This window comes from Cyclopterus lumpus, chromosome 11 (genome assembly GCF_009769545.1).
Source record: "Cyclopterus lumpus isolate fCycLum1 chromosome 11, fCycLum1.pri, whole genome shotgun sequence".
Classification (NCBI taxonomy): Eukaryota; Metazoa; Chordata; class Actinopteri; order Perciformes; family Cyclopteridae; genus Cyclopterus; species Cyclopterus lumpus.
This window is the reverse complement of record NC_046976.1, coordinates 4,077,805-4,088,237: the sequence shown is the minus strand read 5'-3', so window position 1 is coordinate 4,088,237 and position 10,433 is coordinate 4,077,805. Positions and strand designations below refer to the sequence as shown.

The window sequence follows — 10,433 nt, the reverse complement described above, 5'->3', positions numbered from 1 at the left end:
ACCTCCGCAACCCCCCACTCTCCCCCCCTCCCCACCACCCAACCCAACCCACCCCGGAGACGACACGCGCTCGCATATTCTAAAATCTGCCCTCACTTGACAACTTGTGACTCTGCGTGTGTGTGACAGCAATGCACTGAGGTGGACTTTGGGTCGGAGCTGATCGCCAGAGACACGGACTGGATGGCCCCCGGCGCTCCCTCTACGGCAGCTAACCTCACCACGGAAGAAACTGGCACTGATTTGGACACAGAAGGGAAGATATCCATATCTTATTTTTCCCTCCTCCTTTGGTTACATTGTCCTTTTTTTTTTTTTTGTTTAAGTAGCAAAATGTCCTGCAGTGAAAAGGATCCCTCTTCATTTTTATTTCTCTCTCTGGGTTTAAACAACCAACAGGGTCATTGTTGTTTGTTAGCGTTCTCTTTTGTTGCAGATTTTTCTTTCGGCTGTAAGAATAATATCAAAGTAAATTAGTTTTGAACTCTCAAATATCAAACAATCCCACGATTACTCTCCCACGCAGCCATTCAACTCTGTAACTCGAGGAACTCAAGGGGTTAAAACGTGTCACTTGGTCGCGACGATGTGCGAAGGTTAAACTTCTCAAAGAAATGAAAACCTAAAAATCATTTCTATGATAACTTTGTTTTTGTTGTCCAAGCTCTCTGTTTCGCCGCCACATTTTTTTCACTTTTACCGCGCATTGCATTGTGGGAGAGTATTGTCCAGAATTGACTCTTAAGCTTCATAACTCGGTTGACGAACACTTCTACTATTAACATCTTTTGAAATCCCGTAAGGGGACAAACTAACTTAAGTCGAGGCAGGAACGTGTGTCGTAAAGTCCCAGAGCTCCATAAACACGAGGGGCGGTCCTGATCCTCATCAGCCTTTTACCCTTTTCGAGACCCGAGACCCACACGTGGGCCGACATTGGCTTCTCTGCGGTTCGGTTCTCCGATGCGTCGTAACTTTAACACGTCCGTCCCCCCGATGCCCGTCGTCTCTCCGTCCACGCGCTCGCCCCTCAGCCTCTGACTCTGTAGGTTGGTTGAAAACAAGCATTTAACGACTTATGGAGCAACAGCCAAATGCATTCTCTTTACCACGATGGAGGAGTAAGAATAACGGCATATATTTACATCAAAACAAGGGGGATTTAAAAAACGTATTCCAAAGAATTACTCCAGCAATTAGTCAATGGCAAACTAGTTTGCTTAATTAATTGTTACCGCGCTAGAAACCTGGGTATTATTATTATTATTATTATTATTTGTGTCAGACAACTTGCGACCACTGACTATTTTTTTCAGCCCACGACCGCGTATTGGAGAGAAACCAAAACAAAAGGATGATGACTGCAATACAGCAGTCATCATCATCACCTCCCCCGTGGTCCGTATGAGATGATTACGACTGAACAATACTGAGCCTGAAGAAGATGTCGTATTTACACTTGCAGCTTGACCGTTAAGAATGTGTATATCTGTGTTTTTTTTGTTTGTCTCGCGTTATAGCGTGCCTTTAACCATCATCTGTATGCATAATCTCAAAGGTGTGTGTGTGTGTGTGTGTGTATGTATGTGTATATATATATACACATACATACATACATGTGTGTATATATATACATACATACATACATGTGTATATATACGTGTGTGTGTGTGTATATATATATATATATACGTGTTTGTGTGTGTATATATATGTATATGTATGAATGTATGTATATATATATATATATATATATATATATATATATATATATATATATATACATATGTATGTGTATATATATATACGTGTGTGTGTGTATATATATATATATATATATATATATATGTGTGTGTATATATATATATATATATATATATATATATATATATATATACGTGTGTTCGTGTTAGGCTTTTTGTTTGTTTGGTACATTTATTGCTGCGCTGTTTCATTATCCAAAGTGTTATCTTAGTCTTTTTTTTAAAGTGTGTTTTTTTGTTACTAGACTTAGTTTGATGTACCGGTTTTGTCTGCACTGTATTTGAAAGGCCTCCTCTTAGAAGATGGTTCATCCATTTTGGGGCGAGAAGGTTCTTGGGTGAGTTGCTCAGTGCTTACCGTCACTTTGCCGTCAGATGCCTACTCAAAATGTTTTTGTTCTTCAAGATATCTTATATCATATTTTAGATATCTCAATATGGAGTGACGATACATTCACTCAAAGTCTGCTTCGTATTCGACTTCTGCTTCCTTTTGAAAAGGAGATTTATTTTGACAATCGCCTCACTCTGAACACGTGGTATTTTTAATGCAGCTCCGATGACTAAAGGGAACCCGTTTAAATAGTTCACTGTAAGTGAGTAAAAGGTAACTGGGCTCATCATGATGTCCCGACACAATTGAGAAAACTTAACCAATATGCAACCTTTGCATTTTTTATTTGTTTTCTTCTGCTTATTGAATGTGTTTTATTGTAATTCTTTACTGCGTCTGCATGTAATGTCGGTTTTGAAGTATAATATGGCTGTTAAATGTTTAAGGGGCTATATTCTTTTATGTGTCTTTTTTCTTTCCAATGCCAAATACTGTTATATATATATTTTTGTTTTTCTAAAGTGTGTTTTGTTTTTCTGTTAAGTATTTCATCTCATCTTCAAGGTCCTGTGAGGATACTTTTGGGGTTATGTAGAGAGCCTGAATGTGATCCTCTAAACTGAACACCTATCATAATAATCAATGCTAATTTAACTACAATAATCACTATTTTCCTCTCATAGGCGTTTAGGACCTGGACTCAGTCCTGGAAGGTTTTCCTGTGTACCTTAGACACTCAATACAGTGTAAATAAACTTTAAAAAGTTTCAGACTCAAGTATCTGTCTATTTATTACTGTGAAAATAAAATGATTACATAGTAACAAACATATCTAGTATAAATATAATATTTGTAACATTTTCATTAAAACCATGTTTATAAGAAATGTCCCAAGAACCCCAAAGGCTAATGCTTTTATTAAATGTAGCCATGCACAAATTAGTTTATCTGAAAATGACTAACTATAGTGAGTCTAGTGTGTTTACATTAAGAGGTAAATACTGAATGGAAATGCTTAAATTGCTGTTGAAGAAAAGATGGCGACATAAATAGTCATCAGAAATGAGGTTTGACTTGTTTTGACTACAATCTTGAGGACTTGATATGATTAACCATTTATAGTTGAGTTGAACCATTTCATTGGAATAGGAATGGTTCAACTCATTAAAAAAAACTAAATGGTAAAAAATATTCTAAATAAATAATCCAAACAATAAAATGGCCAAATTATCGAGGTCATATCCGTAAGATAAGTCATTTATGTAAAAATGATCGAGGTCGTGTCCATATATATCGTAAGATAAGTCATTTATGTAAAGATGATCGAGGCCTTGTCCATATAACGTAAGATAAGTAATTTATGTAAAAATGGGGTAATGTAGGTTAGTTGATAACGTAATAATCGTGACAGGCCACACCCCTATACTTTTCATAGCATTTAAAATTTGGAATGCATCAGAAAACTGGGGTTTCGTCCCCGATTGGTTCCATTCAGCTTGAGGCACTTCGGGTCCACAGCAGCACCGGTTAACATGTTGAAGACGGTGCTCACACCACAACACAGCAGTCGTGACTCGTGAGGTTGAATCTGTGGTTACTCGGGCAGCGGGTCACAGTCCGTCGGTCCCACAAAACCCCCGTGAGATCCTAATTTATCTGGCGGGTCAAGTCCGCGTGAGCCCAACCTCCAGGTCTGGTGGACGCCACGTGATGCAGGTCAGGAGTAGAAGTTCTGGGCCAACGTCCTCATTCTTTTATTGCAACGCTTGATGTCGGGTGCTGGAGCTCTCGGTCCGCTACGGTCAGTAACGTCTGTGTCCGCGTCCCGCCTCAGGATGAGGCACTTGGGGAGGCGGTCGTATACCTCGTTCGCATCTGGGTGCGTATAGAAATCCATCACATCGCCAGACAATGTTTTAAACCTAGTCGGTCCCTGTCCAACTCGGCCCTTTTCAGCGGCGTCCCCTTTCAGCTCCTCCTTGGCCACGTTCGGATGGTACCACTTATAATATATCATCTTCAACAGGAGGCCGAGGATGTAAACTGCGACCACACTGACGGCGGCGATCACGGCGCACCGGGGGGGGATTTTAAAATAAGGCGGTTCGGTGATCATCTTCCAGCACCACAGGCCGCAGAGGAGCGACATATCCACCAGCACGTAGCCGTGGTACAGCAGAGTCCTGTACCTCGTCCTCCCCTCCACCACGTTAAACCAGTCGAAGTACCAAATGAGGCCCACGGTGGCTCGGTAGAGCCGCTCTCCGCAGGGTCCGTCCATCAAGTCCGTCTTAGACCGCCACACGAACAGGAGCAAGACCGCCCAGGAGCAAAAGAAGTGGCCGAAGATGAAGCAGGGCATCGCCGAGGCGAAGAGGGCGAGGGCGGCGAGGCGAGACGAGATGAGGAGCAGGTTCCAGAGGAAGTGGACCGCCGACGAGGTCCTCCCCTGCTTCTCCTTGTCGGGCAGGAAGGAGCGCAGGGAGCGGTGGTACATGGTCACGCTGAAGGCGATGGTCGAGGCCGACCCGACAGCCTTCAACACTGAGGAGGAGGAGGAGGAGGAGGAGGAGGAGGAGGAGGAGGAGGAGGAGGAGGAGGAGGAGGAGGAGGAGGAGGCATTAGTGAAGCCATCACCTGCATTGTGCTGTGCAAGCACAATACAGGTGATATTTGTTTGAACTTTGGGAAGTCTTCGAGATGTCTTTTTGTCATTTAAAGGTTCGGCCCACCAAAATTACAAAATGCATATTAGCTCTCTGCTAGTAATCTACATCCAAATGTACACTCGGGACACGGCGCACCTGTCACGAGGCCGAGCTCGCCGCTCCGCAGGATGATGGTGAGCATGAGGACGAGCTGGGGGGCGCTCTCCGAAAACGTCTCGAAGAGCCGCAGGATGCTCAGGTCGTGGCTCATGCTCGCGGCGACGTCCTCGGAGTCACTGATCTCTGAGCAGGAGCCGCACAAGGAGATCTCCACCATACCCGCGTGCCTGGGGAGACAAAAAGGTCCCGGGGGGTGGCATGTGGGAGGGCACAGACACACGCACACACACACACGCAGTTGCCATGTAAAATACATTCATGCGGGTTTCACAAAGTTAAATCTGTAAACAAGCAAGCTGGGGCATAACTTGTGTTGCCACTATTCTCGAGTCCCATAAATGAAAAGAAAAAGAAACAAAACCTCAATCAGGAGCCACAAGTGAAAGAGAATCACACACACGGCCTTTTGGAGACTCAGGGCCCACACTACCTGAAGTAGATCCCCAGCTGCAGCACGTGGAGCAGCTTGAGCCTGCCAAGGCTCAGGCACTTCTCCACCTTGGTCTGCCTCTGCGAGCCCTCGTCGCTGTACCACAGCCAACTGAAGGCCTGGACGAGGACGGACGAGCCCAGGAGGAGCAGCAGCAGGATGCCGAGGCTCGCGTAGGCCTTTTCCTGGTAGAAGGACACGACGGCGACTGTGTCCAGCGCTATGTCGAGCAGCAGGAACAGCAGACCCAAACAAATGAAGAGGAAGTCCACTTTGGAGTACTTGAACACACCCATAGTGGCCCCCGTCAAACGGAAGTTCACACACACACAGCCCCTTTCTCACACTAGCTGCCGGCTTGAGGAGCGGCTACATTCTTCGGGACAAGCGCCGCTTCCGCGTCGCCCCGCTGGAGAAGAAGAAGAGAACTGAAAGTGCAAAGGTTCAGTGTTCAAATACTGTGCAACCCCACCTGTCGGGTTATGCAACATCTTGTGTAAAAGGCATACAAAAAAAGGACACACACACACACCAAGAGCTGTCACTTTAACTGTGAAGCTCTGCCCCTACATTTAAAGTACTTCACTGTAACAAAGACAAACACAAAGAAAACTAATTAGAATACAACTTCTGTACCACTTTAATGATTGCACATAGCAAATGAGGTAAAGTATTAACAGCCAGTCGTGACCTTGACTTTCGCTTGCAGCAGTTTGTTGACAAACAAGTGGATCCGCAACACTTTTTGAACCTTGAACGAGAAACAAACTGAAAGGTTTAAAAAAAAGAGAGAATTTTTTTTAAAAAAGAAAAACATTTGGAATTCACTTTTAGGAAACCTGAAAAAACGTGCGAATAGAGCAAAAACAAACTGCCTTGAATAATGAGCGTAGCGCGGGTTGTACACAGATACTAAAGTAAACGCTGGACGCGCGTGACTTTTCAACACACAGCAACACAGAGCTGTCACCTGTCGGTAAATATTGTAGTTAAAGACATTTCATTGAATGTTTTTACAACAGAACATAGACATTATAAAAGGAGACCTTACGGTCGAGGCTACATTCAAAATCCTTCAAATAGGTTCCAGTCGTAGCAGCTGTAATAACTAAAAACTAAAAACAAACGTTTTGATACCACGTTTTGAAAAACCTTAGATATACAATTTTGCTCATTCAAATTTAAAGATCAACATAAATTAAGATGAATACAAATAAAAATGTATTCATTAATATTATTTGGTATATTATTTTTAACAAACATATATAACTACGTGGTATGTCTGGAAAAAGTCCCCCCCCCCCCCCCCCCCACGACTCGTACAGTTTTATGTGTAAAGATAACAAAATACTATTTGCTTTGTAGAAAATGTATGAAATAGCTTTCAAAGTAGCCCTAGTTTCAAGTAGAGTTGATACATATGACAAAGCATACAGTGAGATCATAACCGGTTTAGAGAAAGGTCCTTCCATATCTACGGGGATATGAAGACATCGTGGCATGATTCAACAAACAGGTTTATGGTATATTTGCATCAATGTGATGAACTGCGTCTGAATTAGTTACGAATATTTCATTAAAAAAAAAAGTGATGTGTACTGATATGAAAATACTTTTATCCATATTGCCCGGGTCTTGGTTAAAATGCTGCATTTGAGCCTGTAACTCCACAAACAGGAAACAGACTCTCACAACCACAGAAGCTAAACATCATCTGTAAGTACACTTTTGTCCGTGACGCACACACCAAAAAAAGCCAGACATCACAAATGTGGTGACTCCGCTCCATTCGTGCCCTCGTAGCCTGTGATGAAGCCTTTCTCCGAGTAGAAACGAGCGGCGTGGCAGGCCATCCGCTTGTTGAGGAGCTGGGGGGACGGGGCGCCGTCCTGGATGGAGAAGTCTCTGAACGACACCTGTGCGTCCGGCAGATCGTCGGGAAGTCCCGGGTCCCTCACCGGCGGCCTCCACAGCTTGGGGTGGAAGCAGCAGTAATAGAGGGCCTTGAAGAGCAGACCCAGGAGGTAGATGAGAGGTAGGGCGATGAGCAGAGCGAGGGCGTACGACTCGGTCTGGACGGGGTCCCTGTAGCACCACCAGGTCGTCAGCAGGATCACCCCGTCAGTGGTGATGAAGGTGTGGTAAATGACGCTCCGGCTTCTGGTCTGCCCCTCCGCCACGTTGAACCAGCTGAAGAACCAAATGAGCCCCACGGTGGCCCGGTAGAGCCACTCCCCGGCAACGCTGTCCATGAAATCCGTCCCCTGGCGCCAGGCCCACAGCACGAAGACGGACCACAGCGTCAGAAAGTGGGCGGCCGCGTAGCCGGACAGCACCGAGGCAAAGAGGGCGAGGGCGGCCACGCGCGGGGCGATCAGCAGCAGGTTCCACAGGAAGTAGATCAGGGAGGAGCACCAGCCCTGCTTGGCCTTGTCCGGGAGGAAGGAGCGCAGGGAGCGGTGGTAATCCACCACCATCCAGGCGATGGAAGTGGTTGATGCGGCGATGCTCACGACTGCAAAAAAAATAAAGAAAGAAGTTACACCATCAATGTAGCAACCAAGAAATCACGACTGTTTGCTGTGCTGGCTCCTCATTGGTGGAACGAGCTCCCCATTGACATCAGGACAGCAGAAAGTCTCTACATCTTCCGTCGCAAACTATAAACACATCTTTTTCGACTATACCTTGAATAGGGAGGGTAGAGCCGTAGTAGCACTCTAGTAGCACTTAAATGTCCCTTACCGATAGCACTTTGTTGTTTAGCACTTTGTTGTTCAGCACTTTAGTAGCACTTAAATGGCACGTACGGATAGTACTCTGTAGTTTAACGTTATTGAAGAAATTGTATTTGCTTGATTCTTGTTGTTCTGAGTTTGGACTCATGTTTTAATGCACTTATTGTAAGTCGCTTTGGATAAAAGCATCAGCTAAATGTAATGTAAAAGAGAGGCAGTGACACATTCGTATTGTCCCTCGACCAGGGAATTCTGCCTTTTCCTCGCGAGGGAAGGACACCCATCCACTCACACTGCACGGTCCGGGCCTTGTTCGTGTGCAGCATGACGTAGATCATCAGGGTGAGCTGCGGGGCGCTCTCACAGAACGTCTCGATGAGCCGCAGCATGCTGAGGTCGTGCGTCAGGTAAACGGCGTACTCGGAGCCTCCCTCCTTCCGCCACCAGACCCTGAAGCCCTGTCGTATGGCGGAGATGTGCCTGCGTGGAGAGGAAAAAGGCTTGGTCAATGGTGAGTGACACTGTCGGCCGTGAGAAAACCGCATCACATACCTTATGGTGGTGAATAGATGCAATCCGGCGTGCTTAGCCCCGGTTGTGCTTTTCACACCTCATTAACTCATTATGTTGTGCATGGAGTTCTCTTCCAAGTCACTGGTTTTACTTATTGCCACACCTGACATGTGAAGTTTATGGGCCACCTGTGGAATGTTATTAGCTCCTTGCTCTGTGGGAACATCCAGATGTTCTTATTCACAGGTTACAGAGAGAGAGACGCTCTCATTGTTTTAGTTACGGTGACATTAAAGTGGGTTTGCGTGGTGAATCAATTCGTGTGGTTTTATTGTGAGCGTGTGAGGGTCCACACAGTGGGCCGGTCTACCTGCACAGGAAACCCAGCTGCAGCACATGCAGCACGCAGGAGAGCTTCACTCGGTCCCCGAAGAACACGGAGGCCCCCTCGGTCCGCGCGCGGAACCCCGGCAGCTCTCGGTCGTACTTGAACCAGAACCAGCTGAACGACTGGACCACCACAGACGACAGGACCATGAGGCCGACCAGCACCCCGAACCAGACGAGGTCCCCGCGGCAGTAAAACTCGGCGGCCACCCACACGTCCGAGCCCCAGTCCACCAGAAAGGTGCACACTCCGATCATAGAGAAGGCGAAATCGATCCAGGAGTATTGTGAAAAGGTCGCGCGCTCCATGTCCGTGTTTTGTTTGCTAGTTGACCAACCAACCGACCTGTTGCTGGTTAGCTACCATTCGGCTAACGTCCCGTACCGTTATCTCCCGCAGCGACTCTTCAAGCCATTGAAGAAAGAAGTCACCGACGCTTCAACATTTGAGCCGCAGTTTGAATTCCTCCAAACAGCTGATGTGACGACGTCCCGGGCATGGTTCCAGGGAGAAAAGGGTGTCAAATAACCGACACATGAGAGAGCAGTCGGTGTGTTTGTAATGACGCCCTCTCTGTCTGGGTCCTTGTTAGCCCCGCCCACCGCGGCTCGTGCGCGCTGCGACGAGTCGCAAATCCGGGATGTAAAGAGTTTTAACATGTTCGATAGTAAAGCCGGTTATATGGAGCCACAGCCAATAGATCGTTTGAAAACAAGATTTGAACCTGAAAGAAAAGATTGGAAGTTGAAAATATAAAATATACTACTGGAAAAATGAAAAATATATGTTTTATTCCATGAAAATAACTTATTTTATATTACTATTATTCTTTTTATTTCGAATATATTGTTGAATTTGTCAAAGTTCAAAACCAAAACTTGAATGTTCATGATGGTGGATCGTTTTGATTCGTCCGTCGGTTCAATATGAAAAATGCCGGAACTGTTTTGTTTCCAGCCTCTCAAATGTGGTGCTGGAAAACAACTCAGTACATTTACTCAAGTACATTCAAGGTACTGTTACTCTGCTCTGCCTTGTAGTTCTACTCTAAACTCAGAGGCAAATTTACTTTTTGTATTACCGTTAGAGCCCTTTAAACCTGACCTTTTAGTTACTGCAGGTTGCAGATTCAGATTAATAAAACTAATTATAGTCATTAACTTAGATATGATGTCATATTTTATATACAGATTCAACTTCATTGATCTCAGTGGGGAAATTCACAAGCTACCCATAAAGTACAGTCCCACTTTTACCATATTCAACATTAAAGTAAACACAATATAGTCTTTTTCTAGAATAGCTCATTTCAGAATCAGATATAAATCAATCATAATTAGCGACCCATTAAAGTTCGAGGCGGAGCTGATTAAATGTTACTTTGCGCTGATTTGTAAATTCCTGAGAGCCTGAACTCAGGCCGAGGGAACCCAGGACAG

General features: G+C 45.1%; 2 protein-coding genes across 2 annotated transcripts; both read right to left on the bottom strand.

Annotated features, from left to right (window-relative positions):
* Positions 1-2,870: 2,870 nt before the first annotated feature.
* LOC117739493 (XK-related protein 8) lies at positions 2,871-5,787 on the bottom strand. The gene is made up of 3 exons (XM_034545922.1): positions 5,356-5,787; positions 4,902-5,092; positions 2,871-4,641 (listed from the first exon to the last, which is right to left on the bottom strand). Exons 1-3 carry the CDS (start codon positions 5,649-5,651, stop codon positions 3,815-3,817), a joined length of 1,314 nt encoding a protein of 437 aa, XP_034401813.1. The 5' UTR covers positions 5,652-5,787; the 3' UTR covers positions 2,871-3,814.
* Positions 5,788-5,974: 187 nt separating this feature from the next.
* Positions 5,975-9,696, bottom strand: xkr8.3 (XK, Kell blood group complex subunit-related family, member 8, tandem duplicate 3). Its single transcript, XM_034545998.1, has 3 exons — positions 8,977-9,696; positions 8,386-8,573; positions 5,975-7,870 (listed from the first exon to the last, which is right to left on the bottom strand). Exons 1-3 carry the CDS (start codon positions 9,300-9,302, stop codon positions 7,119-7,121), a joined length of 1,266 nt encoding a protein of 421 aa, XP_034401889.1. The 5' UTR covers positions 9,303-9,696; the 3' UTR covers positions 5,975-7,118.
* Positions 9,697-10,433: the final 737 nt, after the last annotated feature.